At 39.3% G+C, this 23,761-nt stretch overlaps 1 protein-coding gene across 6 annotated transcripts in view; it reads right to left on the reverse strand.

Moving 5' to 3' along the window:
- Positions 1 to 5,894: 5,894 nt before the first annotated feature.
- Positions 5,895 to 23,761, reverse strand: part of TBC1D5 (TBC1 domain family member 5) — a 318,136-nt gene continuing 300,269 nt past the window's right edge. For all 6 annotated transcript variants that reach the window (XM_054514222.1, XM_036401348.2, XM_036401369.2 and 3 more), the window contains 3 exons: positions 17,208 to 17,287; positions 16,283 to 16,459; positions 5,895 to 9,733 (listed from right to left, as the gene is read on the reverse strand). In XM_054514222.1, the coding sequence (XP_054370197.1) occupies positions 9,440 to 9,733; positions 16,283 to 16,459; positions 17,208 to 17,287 (551 nt within the window). In that variant the 3' untranslated portion in view covers positions 5,895 to 9,439. The remainder of the gene's footprint in view (positions 9,734 to 16,282; positions 16,460 to 17,207; positions 17,288 to 23,761) is intronic.

The following is a 23,761-nucleotide window of genomic DNA, read 5'->3' on the forward strand; positions in this document are numbered from 1 at the left end:
CCAAATACAACCAAAAGGGGAATCTTTCTCCCCAGATGTAGCCAAACTGGAGGATGCATGGATATATGAAAATTAGACTTCACCAGCCTGTATGAGGCTCAGTGCCCACTCATACCAAAAGCCTTTGCAAACTTGCCACTATCCTCACAGCAGCCCCAGAACAGCGAGATGTGATGCTGAGGGGCTGGGGAGCAGAGCATGGGGAGGATGTCTGGCACAGAGTGTGTTGCAGGATGGGTGCCAAGTGCCCTACACAGCCCCCAAAATCAATGCAGCCTCGGAGGGAATGGGCAAGGGCCAGGCACTGCTGTCCACAGGCTGCTAGAGCTCAGTGCAGGGCTGCTGGCAAGTGTCCCATCCCCACCCCAGTGCAGAGGCACTGGCTGGCCTGTGATTCCTCTTTGAGACTTCCCCTGAACTGAGGCAAGGACTTCCAAGAAGCGTGAGCTGCTGCCGCCCTCGCTGGGGTTTGCTACGTGATTCAGCAGTGGCTGCAGCAGCGCTGCCGGAGGCTCTGTGGTGGCTGCTCCCAGCAGAGTGCAGGACAGCTTCAGCACGGATGTTCTGTGCACAGCCAACCAGACCCACGAGTCCAAGTGTGATCAGTGTCTGGTAGCTCTGAAGACCAAGGGGTACTTAGGGGCTGTGTCTGCACTGAGCATTTCCAGGGACCTTGGACAGGACAAGGACCTGTCATTTCTTATGGGTGTTTTAGAAGGGCACACCATCAGCAGAGATGAACAAGTGCTAGCACAGAACTATGAAGCAGGAAGGGGAGAAGAGGCTCTGCCCAATGCCCAGGTTACCCAAGTTACCAGTGCAACAATGTAGCTGATAAACAAAATGCTCCCAATAAGCTTAGTCCTCTGTTAGTGTCTCTAAGACTCTCAAATTTTAACAGATCCTCTTATAAATCAAAACTTCCCTGTGGCGCCTTTTCTTCTGGAGACCATTTGCATTCCCCTGACTTGCTGGCTTGCAGTGCCACCCCAAGCCCTGTGGTGAACCATTGATGCACATGGTTATCTAGGCCAGCAGACATTGGATTAAAAGAGCACACCTTGATCTGAATAAGCTGCTGAGGCTGTGGGCATCAGTCAAAGTGCGCTGATTCACACTCAGGGTGATCTGATCCAAGCAGGCTGGGTCTGCACTGCAGGCTCTAGAAATGGGGATTTACCTCTCCCCATGGTGGCCCTGCAAGTGTGGTAAGGTTGGAGAGAAGATTGCCCAGCACACTGCTAAAAACTTGGTTACCCTACTGGCCTTTCATCCAAAATATGGTGAATGCCAATCATACAGCTAATGGTTTTGATATTGTACAGGATGTGCAGAGACAGATGGACAGACATCTCCATTTGCCTAAGTGCATGAGCTGTCCCTGACAGTACTGCTCACCAGCCTTCCTAGAGGAGTGAATTTTTCAGGTCAGCACCTACCTCCAGGAGCTAGCCCCATAAAATGCCAGTCCTGCCTTTGAGTGTAAGCAGCAAAGCCCCAGTTTCTGTTTTAAGTATCTCTCAGTTTTAAACTTGCCTGGCTCTGTTCCCAAGGATCATCCTGCAGCACAGGCCCACGTGCCTCATATAGATTTTATTTCTTGTTAAAGATAAGCTCCCCTCCATCCAAAAACCAGTGAATTGCTGAAGGAATTTTAAAACATCATGAATTGAAATATATTAGTTTTAAAAGCTTTGTATATCTTTCACCTTTTGTACTTTCTGTAAAGGATTACATAAATTTTCTAACTGAAATAATTTTGAACCAGAAGGTGCCTTTCTCTTAGAGAGTATCAAAGTAGTATACTTGAAACTTTTACAGTTTCTTTCTGAAGGAAGAACTTGCCTTGTTTCTACCTGATGGTTCTATTTGGTCTCATCAGCATTTTGCAGCAGAAACTGAAGTTCATATTTTTATAACCAGCCTCCAGCGCGTGTCTTTATCTTGATCATGGCAGCATCCACAGTGTGCATTGACAGGCTTATGAAATGTGAGAATTTTGGGCTGCTTCTCTGTGCTTGAGGTCTTTGCTGCGCATTTTATAAACTTCCTGATGGTTAGGCTCATGTTTCCTGATTTTAAAGGTAAAGGATACAGTTATTCTCAAATAATGGTACACTGCTCTATCATGCAGATTGCTTTCTACAAATGCTTCCCCTTCACAAGAGGAAGGCTCAACAGCCCGAGACCTCTGGGTGTGCTTGTGGCTTTGCAAGGTCAGAGAACCAGTGAATGTTTGCTGGCAAGGTGTGATTTGCTCATTTGGGTCAGGCTGCAATTTGTATCGTCCCCTTACATCTCTTGGTGCAGTTTCCCCCAAATGATTTGTAACTGGATCTCTCCTAAATCCCAACCTGGGGAAGGGAAGGCAGAGGTGGGGAGATGAGATGGGTCTGCAGGTTGTGTAGACACAGGCCAGGGTGCAGACTAAAGACAGAGGATGGTGAGGAAGAAAAATTAAGTCTTGGCCCATTTTAGAGAAGCACAACAAAAAGGTATTTTCAGAGAATGAAGATTTTAGAAAACAATAAGAAATCTTATGTGGAAAAGCAAGTACTAATTTTCTTTCTCAAAAAACTCCAAATCTGCAGAAGGCAAATTCATCATATAAATTCTTCCAGTAAGGCCAGATGCAACTTAACAAGCACTGGCAAAACACACAGTGCTCACGTAGATGAAAAATTGTAAACACTTTTTCTCTCTCCTGCATGTTTTAATAGACATTGGTTTTCTACTCAGTGCAAGATACCAAGCATACTAATACCATCACATAAAAACTCAGGACTTAGATTACAAGAATTTTAAAGATGCTCTGTCTCTCCCTCTCTTTTCTTTGGCTTTCTTCAGAATGTCTGATAAATGGAGGAGAGAGAAGGAGGCAAGTTGCTGCAATCTCTGTGTGGATATACACCAATAATAACAACATCTCTTTAAAAATCCATAATATTCACATACAGCAAAAATGTCAGAATATGAAAAAAGAGATTTTTATTGCTCTTTATAAGCCCCTCTACAATGCAAAATTTGCATCCCACAGAAAGAAAACACTGAGGAAAGCACATTTCAGTGACTGCAATGCCAGCACAATTAATGATGCTTGCAATTGCTTTCCTGTTTTTATTTCCTCTGAAGCTTAAAGATCCATGGAAGGTAAAACACCCTAATTTTCATCTTCTGATCCTCCATCTGTCCAGCAACACTGCAGCCTGTGTTCCCTGCACAAGGATGGGTCTTCCCATGCATGGGAACACATGTCAGCGTGGCATGGCCTTGGGTGCCCTGCATTTCCTCCAAGCACAACCATAAGCCACCTTCCCCTGTGCCCAGGAGCACCCTACCCCAAATAGAGTTCTCCCCCTCCATGGTTTCACCAGGTGGGATAGGGAATTAATTTTTTTTTTTTAAAGAAAATTGCATAGTTTGGTAGAGCCATTATTTGCCCTCTAGTGTGTTTACTAAAAGATGAAGTTTTCTAGATATTGGAAACAGACACTATTCCCGTTCACAGTTTTTTTTTAAAGTTTATGCTTAACTCAAGCCCCATTTATTATGAGAAAAAGTTTGGAGAAATCAGTGTTTTGTTTCAGCATTTTTAAAGAGAACATATATCAGAACTTTACCCCACAAGCAGTATAAATACACATAGGCTGTTTTACAAGAAACAGAACCAAAAATTCTCAGCAAAGAGACTTCACCAGGAGAGGCAGAAAAGAAAAAGCCAAGTATTTTTGAGTGAAGCCAAGATATTCTTCTGTTTTTTTCTTGATTGTAAGAATTACAACAGAAATATGGGTAGAGAAAATATTAGGCAATAAAACTTACAATAAAGTTTACCACAGGGAAGTCACGAGGACTGAATATGGATACCACCTGCTGTAGAACTATTGTGAGATTTTCATAAGATTTCAGATTTTACATGAGAACAAGAAGCACACTGGTTGGGCTGGTGGCCAGGCTGCAGGCATAGGGTATTAGAGTCCTGAGATGATTAACAGCTAACTTTGATCACAGTGACTGAGAATTCAGTTATTCAAGAAGATGAAACAGCTGAAGTTTTTATGGGTACCACAAAATTGTCAGATGGGCTTGACTGTGGGAAATGAGAACAAAAGAAGTTTGGAAAGAGGGTCTGCTGAGGAATTCCCCCATCATGACTTCTTTGCAACTTAGCAAACATGTGCAATTCATTGCTTACATACTGGAATTAATGTTCTCCAGAATTTGAAAGTTCCAAGTCTGAAGCACAGGAAGTTCATTGCAGTCCCAAACTCCTATATAGGTGCTTCTGTAAGTCACCCTGTGCTATAACCTGGAGTTCCATTAAACTTCTCAAAACTAAATGAAACTTTTTTGAGACCTGATAATCTTTGCAAGCCGAAATATTCTTTGTGTGAATTTATTTTATATTTTAAAAATTGTTTTGGCATATTCTAATCCTTGAAGCTTTAAAAATGTTTTTATGAACAGCCTCACGTTCACTTACATTTTCTGCCACATGTTCCAGAATGTTGCAAGCCCCTCCATTTGGGGCTTGATGATGCATGTACGTGACTATTGCAGAGAGATATATCATTATCCAGAAAGCTGTATGACACCACTGACAATCTGCCTTTTAATATCTGTTTGCTTGGTATACTCTTGTTTGAAAGGGCAGTTTAATGATGCTCTGGAAATGCTGCTAGATTCCCCATCTGCTGAATTCAATTAACACAGCAGGTAGGCAATCAAGATATTTTGACAACTATTCTTCCATCTCAAAACTATGTAGCATTTATATTTCAAAAGGTCTCAAATACTTACATGATAATTTGTAAAATCTTCAAATGCATCTTCGTAGGAGTTAAAAATTCAGACAAACCTGGTTTTGCTACAGTCCCCAAAGCCCACAGCCAAAGGCAAAGCTGTGAAAACTTTCTCAGCTCAAAGCTCTGCAACTGCATGTGATGCCTTACACAGTGGAGGTCCCATCAGGTCTCTGGAAATGATTACAGGGTTTTTCACATTGTTACCACACAAGACAGTGAAAGTGTTAAATCAGCGGGATTTGAAGGATCAAATTCTTACCATTCACAGAAAATGGAACCACAATGTCTTCTCTCTGCAGCTGATATATTTTAATAGTTCCCATATCCTGGCATCAGCCAGGCTTTTACAAGTTAAAAACAAAGATAGGTTTGCACAAACCTTCCTGGCATAGTCAAACAAGTTACATAAATGCTATCTGAAGCACAGTTTGGAAAATACCTCTTATAATTTGTATATATCTAGAAAGAAATACATTTTTTTTTGTATTTGGCAATATTATAGTCCTGTTTCTGGTGTGAGGTTTCTTTGGTTTTAATTAATTTATTTAAATGAGTGTTCCTTTTCTGCACTTATTTCAGCAGTGTAGGACCAGATTCTGCTGCTCCCACACTACTGTTATCATCTGAGTTACTGTTATTGGATTAAATCTAGCTTGCAGTTTGAAAGAGCAAGATGTGGTGAAATAATGATATTATTATTGTTATTCTAATTTTGACAGTGTTTGTGTTGTACAACATCAGAGAAAAAGATGGTTCCTGCCCTTAAGAACCCATAGTTTCAGTCTCAAGCTGCAACCCTTCCAGCTCATTGTCTGTTCTAGGGTTGTGCACTTTGCCTCTTGCAGGATCCTCCCACATACCTAAAACCTCCCTTACCATTTCAGTGGTTAAGTAAGTTGTGAGAAGCAGGAAATCAAGTTGCCTGTGTGCATGCTTCAAACTGCTGTTACTCTGATGACCTTTTTTCATGCTTTTTCATCTCTAAATTTAGCTACTAAAGCCAGAGTCTAGCAGACTGGGGACACGGCAAACATTATGCACAGACTGTATATAATCACTCTCAAAAGAACAGCACAGATTACAAGACAGTGTAATTACTATTCTGTAGCCAAATGAAGTTTATTTTATGAAATTGCACCTTTTCAAGTCTAATAAATCATTAGAATCATTCATTCTAGACCAACGCATGCAGCACAAAATGAAAAGTATTATTTAAGCGCTGACACCAAGAATTTGAAAATCTGTTCATGTTAGGATGTATTTGAACAGATGACGTTGTAACTGCCAGGCACAAGTACACCTTAAATCTGAAATGTAATCTTTAAAATAGTTGCCTCTATGCCATTTAATGAGAACATACTGGAGAATCATGAGTTAAGAATGTGAATTCAAGTATAGAGATTCAGAAATGTACTGTACAGATACTGGCACTGTCATTGAGACACAATGATGACACTATACTTAGCTTCATGAAATTACAGAAAAGTTATGTCATGGTAAATACTGATTCATTTTCAGATACAAGACATTTCATAAAACGGGAAATATTCTGTATTGTTTAGTTGAGATAAATGACATCCAGTTTTATTCCCTGGATCACATACATAAAATCTGATTAAAGTAACAATCAGTTTTTGTGCTTATATAGATAGTTTTAAAGTTTTTATCATCCTAGTTCTCAGAAATGATACTTCCAGTATTCTAGCCAAAAAGCTCTCCCTCTTTTTTGAGAAAACAGCACAAGCACAACCCAAAAGTTTGTTAATTCTTTCTTTAATAAAGCGGGCTAAATGGTCTTCCAGAGTAAAGATACAAAGCTCCACGACTAAATCAATACCCAGTCAAAATATGATGCTGCCTTTCTGCAGAACATACAACTGACATGACATGCAAGAGACTTAAAGTAATAAATATTTATTACTTTATGAAGTAAATACAGTAAAACAGTCTCAGATCGGCAATCTTAACGCTGCATCAGTTTTTGTCAGCAATTTGCAATGCTAATAATTTTTCTATCTGATTACTGTTATCCATGAACATTAGGAGCAGGTCATTTCCAGAGAAAATGAATAATCTTGTATTTTAAATGACAATTTCTCTTTCAGTATATTCTTAACATAACACAAAACAGGGGGATGATTTGATGTTTTTTCTAACTTACAAGTTTCTAACTTAACGAATATACTAAAATACTTTTCATTATCTCCGCACTATGATCAAATATCAGAGACAACATATTTAAGATGTGAAAGGACATGGTACAACCAAACCAGATTCATTGACTGGAGTTACTCTGATCTTATTGGTATAATTGTCTCTCTGCTTTTGGAGATTTTTATCATATCCCATGGCATGATACGCATTCAGTTTATTGGTATTCACTGGTTCCTCTTAGAAACTCCCCAAATCTTTATAAACTACTGTTTTAAAATATGCAACATTAAAGATACAACTAATTTACAAAAATAAAAAACCTGTACAAATCACACTCTTCCATTGGCAATGAGACTGTTCAAGAAAATAGCAATGTGATCCCTGAAACAACCCACTAGAATAGAAATCAAAAGACTGATGCTTAAAAAAATAAAAAAGAAGTAAAAACATTTTCTCCTGCCAAGCTACTGGAATCTTTGAATGTTTATGTATCACAGAATATAAAACTTTTCTCTCTGTCCCCAGAATATTTCTTTCCTCTTTCCACAGGTACTTCTTCAACAGCCACCCTTTGCTGATGGTGCCACAAGCCTTGCTGTATAGGTTAAAGCTAGAAAAGCTTGAAAGGCTTAAATAAATCAACCAGCCACCCCATCCCCTGGTATTCATGCAAACTCAGGGTAATAAAATAAACTGGAGACAGGCATGCATGCTGAATTCCAAAGTGATCTTTTATGAAGCTTAAAATAAACACCTCTCCAAAATGTTATGCATTTAAGATCTTTCATCTAAACAGTCACCTGACTGTTTGTATAACTCTGTTGCAGAGAGGTGTGATGCTATGCCCACTCATAACATTCTAGTATTTTAACATTTTACAAGGCACAAATAATCTCTGAAGAACTACATGGTGGCTTTTGAACCTGTAAGGATGGCAGCTACCATGTAATTACATGACAATTAACTCTTCAGTTCAGTCACTGACACAGACCTTGTAAAATCTAAGACCAGCAAATTACATGTCACCTCATCTTTGGGATACAGTACTTCATTTACAATTACAGACTAAGCAGCAAATAACTACAATTTCATAACTTTGAACAAACACAAGCTTTGCCATGCAAATAGGAAGTTGTTGCATGGTATAATGTATATGCATCTTAAAAGCAAATGATGCATTTTTTTGCTGCTGTGACAGAGTGACATATTAACATTCCTTCCTCAAGCTAACTCTGTGTAGGCCCTGCAAGAGGAGCGGTCTACTCATCCCTAGTTGTTTTCTGAATTCCAACAGAGGTTACAGGGATCAGAGAGTACAGAAAGCCCCCCTTATCTACTCAAAGAAAGCTGTTATTAAATGTATTATGGACTTGATTGGAAAAAATACACTTTCCATAGAAGAACAAGTAACAAAGTTAATTAAAAACTTTCTGTTGGTTAATGCTGCTGCACCATTATGTTTCTTGTGATTAGAAATGTGGAAATCATATAGCAATATATGTAAACAGAGTCTATAGAAGATAATAGCAATGAGACATAAAGTGCTTTTAATTATGAACATTTCATTTCAGTTTGCAACCTTCCCTGGTAAGTTATCATACTCGGGCTAGCTTTAGTTCAACCAGCTCAGGTCTACATTATAAAATACTGTTATTTCCCTTGCACTGACTTTTTGACTGCAGTAGTCTGAGCAAAATTAAAAAAATCACGCTAAGGGAAGTAGAAGAGAAAGAAGGAAAGAGGTGAATTGGGAACTCTCAAGGGGAAAAAGTAGAGAAAGGCAAATAGGGCTCTGTTGTGTAGGTCTCCGTTCTCAAGGAGCTTGTCACATAGTCTCCAGTAAGCACTGAGGAACAACTACACAAACCTCTGCCCTGAACACACCTCAGGCTATTGCAGGATGAAATTGAAGAAACTAGGATTCCTCAAGGGAGAACAAACTTCCTACCAGGATGATGCTTTTAATCTTTTTGATACTCATTCCCTACTTTTCTAATCACAGTCTCTGAAGAAACAGTACCCTTTCCTACACAGAAAACCCAGTCAAGCATATTTTGTAAAAGGACAATATTAAATCTAGTCTGTCTTTCCTGCATCAGGTCTGATGTCAGGTATCCACACATTTCCATTATGGTACCAAGCATATACTACTCTATGTTTTGGGAAAGCATCACTTCTATAGTAACAAAGCTCCTACGTAGGGTAACAGCATAATTACTAATAACTGTATATTAGAACTGGGTTTTACTGGGTCTTTATTTAAGGCAGTTATTAAAATGTATATATTATTTTTTAAAAGTAGCAAATTTATGTCTTTTTTGTTTGCCTTTTTATTTTAATTTAGGCTTTTGGCAGCTGAAATGGGCTACCTTTATCTATTTTCTGTCCTTGTAATCCAAAGAACTATCCAACCCATGTAATCACAGAAATTAGAGCTGAGTTGTAATGACAGATTCCCCAAACTCTCCCAACCTGTTTCCTTAGATGTCCAGTGGGCTGACAATAGCAAAGTCAGAATCTTTGCTGTTATTACTACTGTCATCATCAGGGCTGGAGCTCAGGTTGCTGGAGGAGGCTGAAATGGAGCCCATCAGAGGGTCGGAAAATATCAAAGAAGAACGAGACGGAGCTTCTGCCTTCACTGCTGCCTCCTTGTGTGCCTGAAGGGGCTGCACCGACTCTGGAGCAGCACTTCTACTTCTCTCCTCTTCTTTGGAAACCATAATATAGTCATCAGCACTCTTGCTCTCACTAGTGCTCGGATCAGTTGTAGTCTGTGAAACAATGGCACAGAAAAGACTTGAAGTGAGCACTAGCATCATCACATAACAAGGCTTATGAAGCATGTCAGACATATGGGAATGGGACAAAGGAATAATTATTATCCCGAAGTGGCAATGACTAAATAAAGTGAAAAATAAAGTTGGTATTAACTTTGGATGACATCATTTGTTATTTCACAGAATCACAGAATATTCTGACCTGGAAGGGACTCATAAGGATCATCGAGCCCAGCTCTTAAGTGAATAGCCCCCACAGAGATCGAACCCAAAACCATGTCATATTAGCACCATGCTCTGACCAACTGAACTAATTTAAAAAAAACATAAAATGTAACACTCTAAAAATACTTTTTTTGCTCTAACAGTCTTACATGTCTCATCATCACAGTGCATCCAAGTGGTGACCACAGCAGCCAAGCATCAAACACATACATTACAGCTGCGGAGATTTCAGTAATCACAGTGGGTTCCTGTAGTATTTAGTGAAGTAGTTTTGAGAATTTTTTTGCTGGTTTGCATGTACAATAGCATTTTGGAGCTTGTCAGGAGAATGGTTTGATATAAAATTTCCTAGTAAAACCCTGACTTGTGAAATCTGAACCACCCATAGACATGGTTTAGTGTGCACCAGTTTGGGTTCAAAAAAATCAGGACTGCCAGAGCTTCCAGGGTTAGTGTTGTTGACTGTTTCCTAACTCTTCCAGAAAATGAGGGTCTGGGAATCCCAATTCTGTCTGGTTAGACCTTGGGAAATGTGTGTTCCTGAGCACTTCGGTAGTAGATCAAGACCATGATCAGTGCATCAGAAAACTATGAAGTCTCAATCTTATATTCCATTATACTAGCCACACTCAGAATCCCAGCTTTTCCAGTCAGAGCTATATGTAATTAGAAAGGGAGACTGCCATACACAGCAGAGTGGGATTTCTCACTTGTTGACAACTGGCAGCCTTTTAGCTTGCTTGCAACCCAAATGGACCACACTTTGTCTCCTGCTGCAAGAGCTGCATTCAGCTCCTGTCTAGCGCTGTGTTCCTCTGGCAAGAACATGACTGCTTTCTTGGTTGCTTCCACACAGGTTTTTTTCAGAGTAATAATGCAACCTGCCAAACAGCCTGTAGGTACAAGCATCCTGAAGAGGTGAAGCATCCCGAAACCAATATATTTGATTACATGAATGCATGACTGAGAAAAAGGAAAAGTAGAGGGAAATGTGTATGGCCACATTTGTGGCAATACAAGCCCTTCACCTGTAACCCTTCCACAAAAAAACCAAAAAAAAACCCAAAACCCCAAAAAAAACAACAAAAAAAGCCCCCCAAAAAAGCAGTTACAGAAAAGAAAAATCAGGAATAATCTGTATGAGATAAAGGCAAACCCACAGCATGGTATATAAAATTGGAGTACCACAAGTATCAGCAAGCCACAACTGCAGTTACAGAATCCACGACCACCAGCAAAATTTGTTTTGCAAAATTTATCATTATAGGTGAAAATTATTTTCTTGTTTTGACTACTGATTATAGATCAGAATGTTCTTGTAGCTCAGGAAGCAAAACCCACCTGTGATTATGAATGACTGTAAGATGAAATGAGGGAGCTGGAAGTCTTTGGTTGTCATTTGAATGCTCATTACAAATTGTTAGAAGTGACAATGAAGACAAATATCAGCTGAATAGGGAAATATATTCAAATGCAGAATTGTGCCCAAATTTATATTAATAAGGATTCAAATATCTCCCTTTCTAGTAAATTCTGAAATATCCTTTCTCATAATTTATAATTTTTGTGTGCTATCTACAAGTATGCAGATATAATAATATTATATTATTAATACTACTAATATTTAATAACATATAATATTCTGTTTTGCAATGAACTAATTTTACTACTTTATAATTCAAATGGAAGTATCTTGAGTCCAAAATTTTACCTGTTCCAATTTAAGACAGTTGTCACATGGATAAAAATTGACATCTATTGTTTTTGGTAGTAACTCCTTTTTCACAGAAGACTTAACAAAATTCATACAAAACCCAACAGATTGGTTTTAGAAAGATCAACAACTAGCATTTTCTGAGTGTTATCAAAATTGATCTCCAACCCTCCTGATACATGCAGAACCAGAGTAGTTCAAATGTCAAAAACTTCAAGCATTTTCCATGAAGTTAAAACCACAGAGTTCTATCCTACAAGGAGAGACACTTCACTGTTTAAACACTTCTGAGCTGAGGCATCATTTGTTAGTAATTAGCCTTTTGCTTTCATCTTGTCTGTTTGAAATGCTGTCTTCATGAGCTGTCAGTGAGTCAGCTGCCATCACCAGGGGGCTGAGGACACAGGCAGCACACAACCGTGGCTCTGCTCCAGAATCACAGAATAGTTTGGGTTTGAAAGACCTTTAAAGGTCACATAGTCCAACTCCCACGGCGAGGCATGGGGACATCTTCAACTAGAGCAGGTTGCTGAGAGCCCTGTCCAACTGGACCATCAATATTTTCAGGGATAGGGCACCCACCACCTCTCTGGGAAACCTGTTCCAGTGTATCACACCCTCCTCATCATTAAAAAATTTCTTCCTTAGATCTAATCTAAACCAACCCTCTTTTAGTTAAAAATCATTGCCCCTTGTCCTATTGCAGCAGGCCCTGCTAAGAAATTTGTCTCCATCTCTGTTTTAAGCCTCCCTTTCAGTACTGAACAGCCACAACTAGGTCTCCCTGGAGCCTTCTCTTCTCCAGGCTGAAAATCACCAACTCTCTCAGGCTGTCTTCATAGGATAGGGGTTCCAGCCCTCTAATGATCTTTGTCACACTGCTCTGGACTTGCTCCAACAGGCCCATGTCCTTTCTGTGCTGGGGATCCCAGAGCTGGATGCAATGCTCCAGGTGGGGTCTCACCAGAGGGGAGCAGAGGGGGCAGCATCACCACCCTTGATCTGCTGGCCACACTGCTTTGCATGCAGCCCAGGGTACAGCTGGATTTCTGGGCTCGAGTGCTCATTTGGGAAATGTCCAGCCTCTCATCCACTAGTATTCCCAGTCCTTCTCAAGAAGGGCTGTTCTTAATCCCTCATCCTCCAGCCTGTACTGATACTTTTTTGGGAGCTCTAAATGCCATAGTCAAAATTTCAGAACTTTGTTCCCATTCCCTTGCGGTGTACAACAGAAATATACATTCCTCTAAACAACCACTGCCACATAATTCACCTGGCCACTTTCCACACTATTTAAAAGCTCTCAGGGAATGCAGTACTGCCTCATTTTTCAAAATAATACACTTTATTATTCCAAACTATCAAGAATCCTTTATTTTAGTCCTAATAGCCCTCACACCTCCACTTTATGTAGGGTGACACAGATCTTACTTAGTGAAACACTCGCCCAGCAAGATCAGTATTTTTGTTTCTGGCACTCCCCAGTTTCCTAAATTCTGCTTTCAAGAGTGTGTTCTAGTAGCAGTTGAAAAAGCATCCTGCTCTTTAATAAAGGAAAGAAAACCACTCATCCCAATTTCTCGTTGTTACTGTTGAGCTTCCCAACACTACTCTTCACGCCACCCACACTTTTTGGTTTGGCTAAGGAGACCTATTGCTCACTGAAGTAACAGAGAAGCAGCAAAGCAGAGATATTGACTCCAAAATCCTATAAAGAGCTGCCTGTAAATGTTTGCCTATCTCTAGCATACACTGGTATTTTGGAACTGGTATTTCCAGAGGTAAATACCTCCTTCCTTTTTCTTTTGCCTGTTTCTGTTTCAGGAAACTCACGCTGACGTGAAGCATGTTTTCTCCCATCTGCTGCCACTACTGAATAAATGAAAAATGACAGAATTATACTTCCAGTAGCTTTGAAAGTTAACAACCTTACGCCCGTTGCCATATGGCTTCTCCAAACAATTTTTCCTGATGAATATCAGCTACTAGGACCAGGCTTATTTCATTTGCCTTCACACTGTGAATGAGTTAAAACTAACTGCAAGGATACAAATCAAGAAAGCTTAGAAGAACAGCAGCTCATTTTGCTTCCTTCTTTGAACAGACATAAAGGCAAGATAATGTGTTAATTATCATTCATTATTTAGCAACAGAAGCCTTCTGTTTGTCAACTGCATGCTGCTACCAAAGCCAAACATTCCAAAAAATGCTTGATTCTTTTTAGCCTTTATCTTATTTTTTTTTGCATTTTTAATTTTGCAGCTTTCCTTTCTAAAGAAGGGCTATATCCTTATCCTCATTTTGCAGAAAGGGATTTTGATACAAAAAAGAGGAAGAACACTTTTAAAAAAAGCTAAGATGATAAATAATTTATACTTAAATAACAACCAGGCTCAAAAGACCAGATTTTAATCTCGTTTATAGAATAGCTACACCTGTAATTGTTTCATCTGTCCTAGAAAATAACCCTATAACTCCAGCAAAGACTAATCTCTACAGTACAAATCACACCAAATAGAATTACAGGCATTACCAAAGTCACAGAAAATGCAAATAGAGTAGAAATTTATTTAGCAAGAAATGCATTAAAATAGCTAGAAGTGGTTGTTTTTTAATCCCCCTGCAGCTCTCTGTGAGTACTCCCAGCATGACCCAGGGCATCAGTGCAGCCTCCCTTTCTTCAGCAGAGCTAAAAACCAGGCTGTGGTCTGGTTTGGGCCAACAACTGAGCCCACCAATTAACAGTCTAATATCACAGTCCACTATTCCACAGTTTTATTGTCCTGTATTTTATGAAAAGGGGTCCAAAGCTCTCCTCTTTTTGTTTGATTTTATGCATGGTAGCTAAAGACGAAGGGCTTGGAAACAGCACAGACTAACTAGGGACTGGTTAGTCAGACAGGCAAACTATCCCCAGTCAACTAAGGATACCACCAGTCCTCCTGGAGTACCATTTCTAACACTAATCTTTTTCTTTCCATCAGAGGTGCTGTTGCTCATTATCATAATTGGAAGCTCCCGAAGATAAGAGGAGAGGAGGCTAATCCATATGGATGTGCTGCACCTCCAAACATAAACCATGCAGTGCTAATGCCTCATTAATGCTCTGCAGCAGCTCAGCTTGTACAACCTCTACTCACGTTCTCATAGTTGACTTATGAGCAGCCTTGAAATTGTGGGAGCCATGGATGTCACCCAGTTCCTGGGGCTGCATGTATATACCCTGACTACACACTGGGATAAGCCCAGACCTCATTGTACATCACTCTGAAAATCTGCACTGGAGAGAAATCTGTGCAGAGCAGGCTTCAGCTGCTCCACTCTCAATACCCAAGGAGTCCCAGCACATCCATGATACATGGTTTAGACCAGCCTCTGAGTAAGGGCTTCTCCAGCATCAGTAGGGTCTGCTCTCACACCTACACCACACACAGCTTTGCTGCCATGTTATATGGCATTCTACCTTCTAGTTTCTAGAAGTAAAAAATCATCAAAAAAACATTATTTACCATTTTGGAAAGAAAAAAAAAGGCACTTCATAGAAAAAGCTAGGAGATCAAGGGCAAAAATAGGAGACCATTATACGACGACAAGTCCAATATGCTGTATCAATTTAACCTGTGCCTTTATTATGGCAGAAAGTAGTGATTGTAATGACAACAGCTAAGTAAGAAATAAAAACTCTCTAGGAAAGCTTTGCTCTTCACCATTACTGAGTATAAAAAATAAATCTCTGTATTGCCTCTAATACCAAAATACAATTAAAATATATATTTTTAACATAGAGCGTTCTAACTCAGGGGGATTGTGTGTAATAAATCAAAATGACCCTGTGTCATTACTTGAAAATGAATAAATATTTCCTGTAGTTCCTAAGTAAACTTGTCAAAACTGAACTGACTGCAGACTCAGTTAGACTTTGAGGTGATAATGCTGCCACTGATTTATGAGTGTGAGTATCAGCATCAGGGTGGCAGACTTCATAGAACTCCAACATAGAAATGAGCAGGCACAAAAGTACTTATTTTTAAGATCACGTTTGGGTTGGACTGAGTCTTAGACAGAGAGGGCCCTTTGTCTATGAACCTGTCCTATGACTGTATGCTTTGTATGTGAAAACATTGTTTACAGATTCAAGGAGAAAGTCAATACAATGAAGTAGAAGGTAAAAGCAACCTCCTTGCTATTTCCTTTTTGGCACAGGCCATGAATACACTGCAATGCAGTTAATCAGCTCTTACATAATGGGATCCTGGAGGACAAGGACAATGAGAATAATAATGTGGGAACATTTGGTATGGGAACATTTACCTGCAATTTTTAGGTTTTTTTGTAGGAAATTAATCTGTGATTCTGTGATTCAACAGTGTTAAAGAACTCCCCTCAAATGCCTAACACTTAGACTTAAATATCTGTGTGTGGAGCATAAGGCTACAATAAAAATAATTAATCAGAGCAGGGCAGTAGCTAGAGATATACTTTTAACCCACTCTCCATATAGACCAGGAATGCTGGTGTGTCCCACGTAATGTCTGGACATGCTAGAGGAAATCTCCAAAAAATCCAAGGCCATCAATGGCCTGCTTGAGATGTTTTTATTTTACCTGTTGTCCTGAGATGAACTGTTGCTTTGTCATGACAGGTCCCTTTAGGACATCACCTGCCCCCTTGTTCTGATTATTGGAACAGTAATGATCATCAGCAATAGTGATTTGCTCATTTTCTTCAGCTTCCAGCTGGCTCTGGTTGAAACGCAATGAACCTTTCAGGATATCCTTGATCTGTTGTTGAATAGGAAAGAAAAGGATATAAGTTAAAAACTGGGAGGAACTCTACATTTTCTACAAGCTCTGTGCAGACTGCTTTCATACACCATTTCCCCAAAATATTTGCTTTGAAAAGATAGGAAGCAAGTCAATATTCATACCTATATTGGCTAAAGATAGGAATAACAGTGAAATGTGGTTTCTGTTAGAGTTTGGAGAACAACTATGCAGGAAATCTAAAGAGAATAAAACTGTTAAGATTACTCCCTGCCTCATTATAGGTTTAACATATGTCACATTGCTCTTCATAAAATGTATTTTGAGGGAGCAGAGGGCAGTATAATCAGAGCTACAGATGCTCAGCAGCATTCTCCTTTTATGTATTTCTTTAATTCAATGATATTCAAGTGTTGTCACTATGAAATAATGGGGACACAGGCATAATTGTTGTCTAGCAAGTACATTTGGCATTAAGAAAAATGATAGCATGGCTTAAGTCCAGCACTTGGTGTTGCACTTCTTTAGTTTTGATCTGAGGCCTCCAAAACTTCCACAGGAGCAAATACTGTGCAAATTGTTTGAACTCTTTATAGCTGAGTTTTATTGTTACAAATAAAAATACACCACAAGGTTTGATGCGCCAGTAAAACAGCTACAAGAAGACAAAACAGCAGTATACAAAAAGAATAAATAGGAGAAAAAAAGGAGAAAGGATTAATAGCTCTGAAGGGCACAAGAAGGTTAAGCTATGCAATAGTAATACCTGTTTCAAACCAGCCAAAGAAACCAGAATTTCATCTTCTTTTTCCAAGCGTTCTTGCAAAATGACTTCCTGAATATTTCCTGTAACATCAAAAGAAAGATAAAGAGAGAAAACATCCTAAATAAACTCAAACGTGCTGTTCCTTACTGCTGACTGATGCTTTCAAAACAAACTCCTGTGACCTGCAAACACAATTCTGAATCCAAACCTAGAGATTGACAACCTTATTATCTGCAGAGGTGAGGCCAGCCTGAGCCTGGCACTGCTGCCAGGAAGCCTCCAGCAATGCTCTGCCTCTGCAGGACTTCTGTTGCCCCCGTGCACCAAGGAACTCAGGCTACTACTGGTCCCTAGAAGATCACACCAGCCTCTGTGTTACATACAGTTTTGAACTTAAAAACGCTTTGGAAAACATTCAAAACCAGAGAAATCTGCTGCATCTCACGGAAAGGTTTAGGTAGAAGCACAGCAATCTTCATCTTGATTCCTGGCCACTGCAGATGCTACAATACTCTTCTTTATAGAAGGACTACAAAAAGTTTCATTCCCCTCCTGTTCTCTTCTTTTAGGTAAAAGACTCAGGGCTGAGCAAAACTTATTTGACAGAAGGAGCAGTGCAGTACCAACACTTTGGGAGACTCTTGCCTTCCATACCCACAGCATGGTCCTTCAAGAACACATTTCACTACTCTGGTACGGAGGGTTTGCAGGAAGATGACCCCAGGCAATTCCACACTCCAACACAGCCCAGAGAAACTACAACTCCAGTAACTCTGCAGACTCACTTCATTCTCTGGCCTCCCACCTCCTGCTTTCTGACTCTTTAAGAAAACAGTAAAGATTCCTAGAGACAGACTGGCAGAATGAGATGGTATCTGTCAACTGAAAATGACAGGACACTCCTTTGTGCCACTCCTGTCTTACAGACACAGACTGAGCCCAAAGCCCTCAGGGACACTCATTTGGGAGGAATGCTTTGCCGCTCATGAGTGCATCCCAGGCACTTCACAATTAGAGCTTTGTACAATTAATCCACACCTGCACTGCATTTGTTTGTCTTTAACAACATCCTGCATCTTCAGGGCCCAAATCAGTGAAAAGCCATAACTGCTGTTAACAGATGATCCTGACAAGGACAAATATGATGACACTGCCAACTCTGACACAATATGAAGTTTCAAGTAAAAGCATCGAGTAATTTGGTATGAGTTTTGTGTTTACAGAATAAATAGCAATATAATGAGATGTGGGAGACAGAATAAGAAGAAAGATTAGAAGTGGAGAGGTAGATTTAAAACTCGTGTATAAACACAAGTTTGAAATTGAGTCAGGGCCAGAGATCAGTAATGGGTATAAAGGAGGAATAGAAAGGGCGAAGAGGAGAAAGGAACCACGCCTAAGTACTAAATGAACCGCTAAAAAGCAATCTGAGACACAGAAGGAATGAAAGAGTCTAGAACCATGAAAGGCAGCAGCTGACAAAAGTCAAGGTGATGTGATCAAGGTCAAGAGTATCAGTGAAGGTACCATAACTCAGCTTTGCATAAGCAGCCTGCCTGAACAAGGAGATCTATGCTCACATTATTTAGCACACTTTATTTACTATACTACAGTGGCAATGTCCTGCAGCAATGTTGTACAATTGTCAAATTGTTGTACAATTGAACAATTTTACATGAGAAAGACACTGCATTATGAAGGCCAGAAATAATAAAAAACCAGATCTTTCTGCAAATATGTAGCATCTTGAATTGAGAAAATCCATAATTATTGCAACATTTTACTTGCTTTTTTATTTTATATCTAAATTATCTATTTCCTCATTTTGGTAAGTAAAATATATTAATATTTTTTTATAAAAGAATAACTTACATTCTGTTTTCCACTGTTTCAAAGAATGCAGGATTTCCTTTTTTTAAAAGGTCCATAATTTGAAACATCAGAAGTCCAAAGCCTTCACAGGCAGGATAGCCAAGCCTGACCACAGCCTGAATCACTGAATTCAACTCTCTTTTCCATTTCTCAGCATTAGAAAGGAAAGTATTCCATAGTGTATGATCCCCACATAAATTAATCCATACACTAAAAAACTAGGGCATGCACATGAACTAAGCAGATGGACCAAGAAAATAATTCAAAGCAAACCTCCAACCTGCTGAAGACGAAATGGAGAAAATATAAAAAACTGGGAGGACAAGAGCAAGAAAACAAAAGCTGAAAGGTATTCCACATAATGTGGAAATACTATTATTACTGACCTTTAGAGATGATTTGTGAATCAGTCTTTAAAAATATAAGGAAAATAATTTATCATCACTGTAAAACCCAGCTGAAACCGTGCTTGATGAGCCAGTACATTGAGAAATTAAAAAAAAATTATTAATAGAATATGATAGTTACCCAGCAGTAAAAATTAATAGAAATGTTTGTATCATCACATATTTACTTTAGCAAGATTAATGCCAGATTTTAATATTTGTTTCAGAGGAAAAAAGATTAGGAGCTAAAAGGTAGGAAATACAGCCAATAAGTAGCAACTGAGGCATAAAGGCATAAATTGGGATGTCCTTCTCTCATGCAATGAAACAGAAAGGAAGGCAGAATTCCTTGTGGAATTGGCAATGAATCCGTTTCTTAAATATGTCCTTGAACTGCATAAGGCTTCTAATCTACTGCCCTCATCTCTTTTGAATGCAAAGTTTTTTAACTTTCAAATAAGTGGAACCCGAATTTACCACTGTTCATTCTTCTTCCCTGGCTAGTGAGTAGGGAGGAATTACGAAAAATTATCCTTAGATGAGTGAAGCATACAGGCAATGTGATTTTGCATGAGTGCCTCCTTGATCACATCCTTCTGCTGGGACCCCCCCCTTTGACATCCACGTGGACTGGAAAGAGAGGTGGGAAGAAAGGAGGGATGGCACGAAGTTGGCTTGTGCTCTGCAGCTGCTCTCCTGTGAATGGCTGTGCCAGGGCACGGCATCCTCACTGGGGGACTCTCATCCAGGGTTTTCCCACTGCTGGGGGGGCCTCATAGGGCAGTCAGTTGCTGAGATCAAAAGGTACCCCTGCAACTGGAAATACTTTAAAAGATACTATTTCAAGAGTGCTATATTGATATATATATTGATATAATATTACTCAGCTGAAGGACTTTTACTTTAAGCTGAGATGTATAATTTAATTATTCTACCTTCATAGAAGATGTTATTGCTGAGAGAAGTGCTTCATGTATATGAATGAATTTGACACATATTGATTTTTTTCCTTATATTTTGCTATATATCTCTGCCTCACAGCTGTTTTTTTTTTTTTTTAATAAAAAAGTAACTATATTTAAAAAAACCCTGCAGATATCAATTTGGAAGTGAAAACATCTTCCTACCTTTAAAAAAAACCCCATTGATACAATGAATCAAACAAAGAGATTATGTGATTTCTATATTATTCAAAACTGAGTCCAGTTTGATTCTGTGCTATAAATATCTATCTGTTGGGATAGCTGTTGTTATTCAAAAGTTATCAAAATCCTATTGTACAGAGTAAGCTAATGTTAAGGTCAAATATTCCTGACTGCCTTGTTTGTTTTTTTTTTTTTTTGTTTCTTTCAAGATTTCATTTAGCTGATGCCAAATGTTTTCTGCAGAAAAAGACAATATTTCTTTATTCAATGAAGTTCTTAGTAGAGGAAAACAAAAAGTGAATTTTGCAACTTCTCACCTGGTGGTCAGAGCACTGCTGTGAGATGTACGAGATAGCAGACTGCCATTACAAGACTCTGGATTTGTTTCAAAATAGTGCTAACAAACGTCTGACTATCACAAATGAACTGTCATACCCTGACTGTGAGCCTGACTAAGCCTCAGAAATACCAGAGCTGTTCAACCAGTTGTTCTCTTCAGAAGTCAGCAACATTATCCACTTTGATGGATGCCCTCAAACCAGATTCACATCTCAAAGGATGTGAATGCCTTATATAATGGATTAGAATTAATTTTGGGTACTTATTCTTCAATGAGCAGACCTGTTTAAGTTTGATAGATACCAGACCAGTAAATCAATAATTACTTCCTGAGTGAGACTCTGATCAGCTGCCTTGATATACTTTAAATCCAACTACAACTACAGAGCAGGAAGATGCAAATGATTGCATTCATGTTCTTGTATAAAAAATGTGGAGAAAAATTGTGGAGAAAAATGTGGAGAAAAATTGTGGCAGGTAGTGAATTCGTTAGCAACAGTTGAAACAGCTAAAAATTAAGATGAAATATATTTTTTATTTCTTGCTCTTACAGTTATGGCCAACTGTGAATCACTTTACATGCACACTCCGTGTAGAAGTACTTTACAAAATCACAATTTCTATTCTCTTCCCCTAAATTAATTGCTAAATTTTAAACTGAAGACATGCTATCTATAGCAATGAAAGAGGAAAAACATCCATAGCAGCTTCCAGCAGGAAAATTAGATAAAGTTTATGCTCTCTGACAATTGAAATGCTCTATATTCCATGATGGTGTGAGCAGTCACTTCTGAGTTCCCAGGCCAGGGAAAGGGGCTATTCAAAACATTCCTCTCTGAATGTGGAAAAGCTGTTAGCCTTGGCATAATTGTTTTAGAGGCTTATTAAATAAAGTAACTTTCACTGAAAATTTTGCTGGCATTCAACACAGATTTTGCAAGAAACCCAGCCACGCAACCGGAGCTGCACTAAATGAATGGGAAAACTTGTCTGCTGTAGACAAGGTCCCCCAGGCATCTCTTCATGCCCATCCATCCAGAAGACAAATCTGCACCTCTTCCACTGAGGAGGTGGGAGACAAACACCCTGCCAGATGAAGGCACAAAGCACACTTGACGTAAAATCAGATGGATGTGGAGAAAACCAAACTTCTCTGAGGTTTTGTTTTTTCTCACTGCTGCTTTTGCAGCACATCTCCCTCCTAATGATTTCTATTTTAAGCTGGTCTCCGTGGGGCCTTTGCAGGAAGATGACTCCTGCTGAGAGGAGCTAACTCGAAATAGTGGCAAGCTACATTATGAACTCTGCTTTTCTACTACTAGCTCCTGATCAATGACTTGTGAACAAGCAACAGGGCCAGAATCATGTTAAATTGACTTTTTTCACCCTTGTTTTCACTACTGAGAAGAGAGCTCAAACTCAGAATGCAAAAGTACCATCTCACTTCCATCATAGGCAGGAGCAAGGAGAGAACTGAGGGTATTACTACACCTCTTCATTTTCCAAAACAGAAAAGCCAAAAGTGTTCCTATATATGTGAAGGCGCAGCCAACTCTCCAGACTCATATTCCAGTACTGTTGTATGATTGTCTTTATGAAATCAGGGTTTACAGAAAATGTTTCCAACACTCCCTGCACAATATACTAGTGACAGCAAGACTGCCTTTTCAAGAACATTAAGGGGCTAGGAGGACAGACTGGGACTTAAGCTTCTGATAATCAATCCTTCTCTCTTTTCACAATAAATACTGCTTTCCTACCTGAACTTGGTCTGATGAGCACAAAAATGAACTCTACACCTTAACACTGGTTTGTGGCCTTTCTGGAAAGACTATGTTGTATGGCATAGTGATATTGCTGTTTAATAATGCAACTCAGGATGTTTCCAACTACTGCATTTTCCTTCCAGCATTAAAAATACAAATGAGAGGAGTTAAATTCCCTTCTAAAACAATAGTGTTTGTGATCTAAGTGTTGATGAAGGCAACACTGCTAAGTAGACTTTCATTTACCTCACTGTGAATGCCAACACTTCTAGTAACAATCACACATTATATTAAAAACACCACTTAGCAACATTTGAGTCTTAAAGAACTTAAGATCCTAAAAATCTGAAATTATCTGTGAAACACTGCATTCTTCATGTCATTTATTTGAATATAATGATTTATACAGTGTTGAATATAAGTGATGTATTTATACTTCTGATTCACGTGTTGTGCAGAGCACCAACACTTCATCAATATTTGAAGTGTGGTAATGCTTGTGGCATCAGAGAAACAGTAGTAAAAGTTACCAATCATCAACCCAAAGTAGGGCACAGATGTACAAAGAAGGAGATTGGTAGGGTCATGAAGTAATTTTGTCCATCTCTTGCTCAAAGACACAATCAATTCTTAGCTGTGAACTTTAATTTACACACAGTAAGCAGATTATGCTTAACATATACCTTATATCTGTATATTTATGCAAATAATGGGGAAACTAACAATTTAGTTCTACAACAATTTTGCTTCTGCTAAGGTTTTACTTCCTTAAAGCTGGAACTGGAAGAGAAACCACTGCCTAAGGGGAGGGGAGTGGAGCAGAGGGGAGGAGAGGAGAGGGGAGGAGAAGGGAGGAGAGGAGAGGAGAGGAGAGGAGAGGAGAGGAGAGGAGAGGAGAGGAGAGGAGAGGAGAGGAGAGGAGAGGAGAGGAGAGGAGAGGAGAGGAGAGGAGAGGAGAGGAGAGGAGAGGAGAGGAGAGGAGAGGAGAGGAGAGGAGAGGAGAGGAGAGGAGAGGAGAGGAGAGGAGAGGAGAGGAGAGGGTGGAT

The sequence above is a fragment of the Molothrus ater genome, chromosome 1, assembly GCF_012460135.2.
Source record: "Molothrus ater isolate BHLD 08-10-18 breed brown headed cowbird chromosome 1, BPBGC_Mater_1.1, whole genome shotgun sequence".
Taxonomy (NCBI): domain Eukaryota; kingdom Metazoa; phylum Chordata; class Aves; order Passeriformes; family Icteridae; genus Molothrus; species Molothrus ater.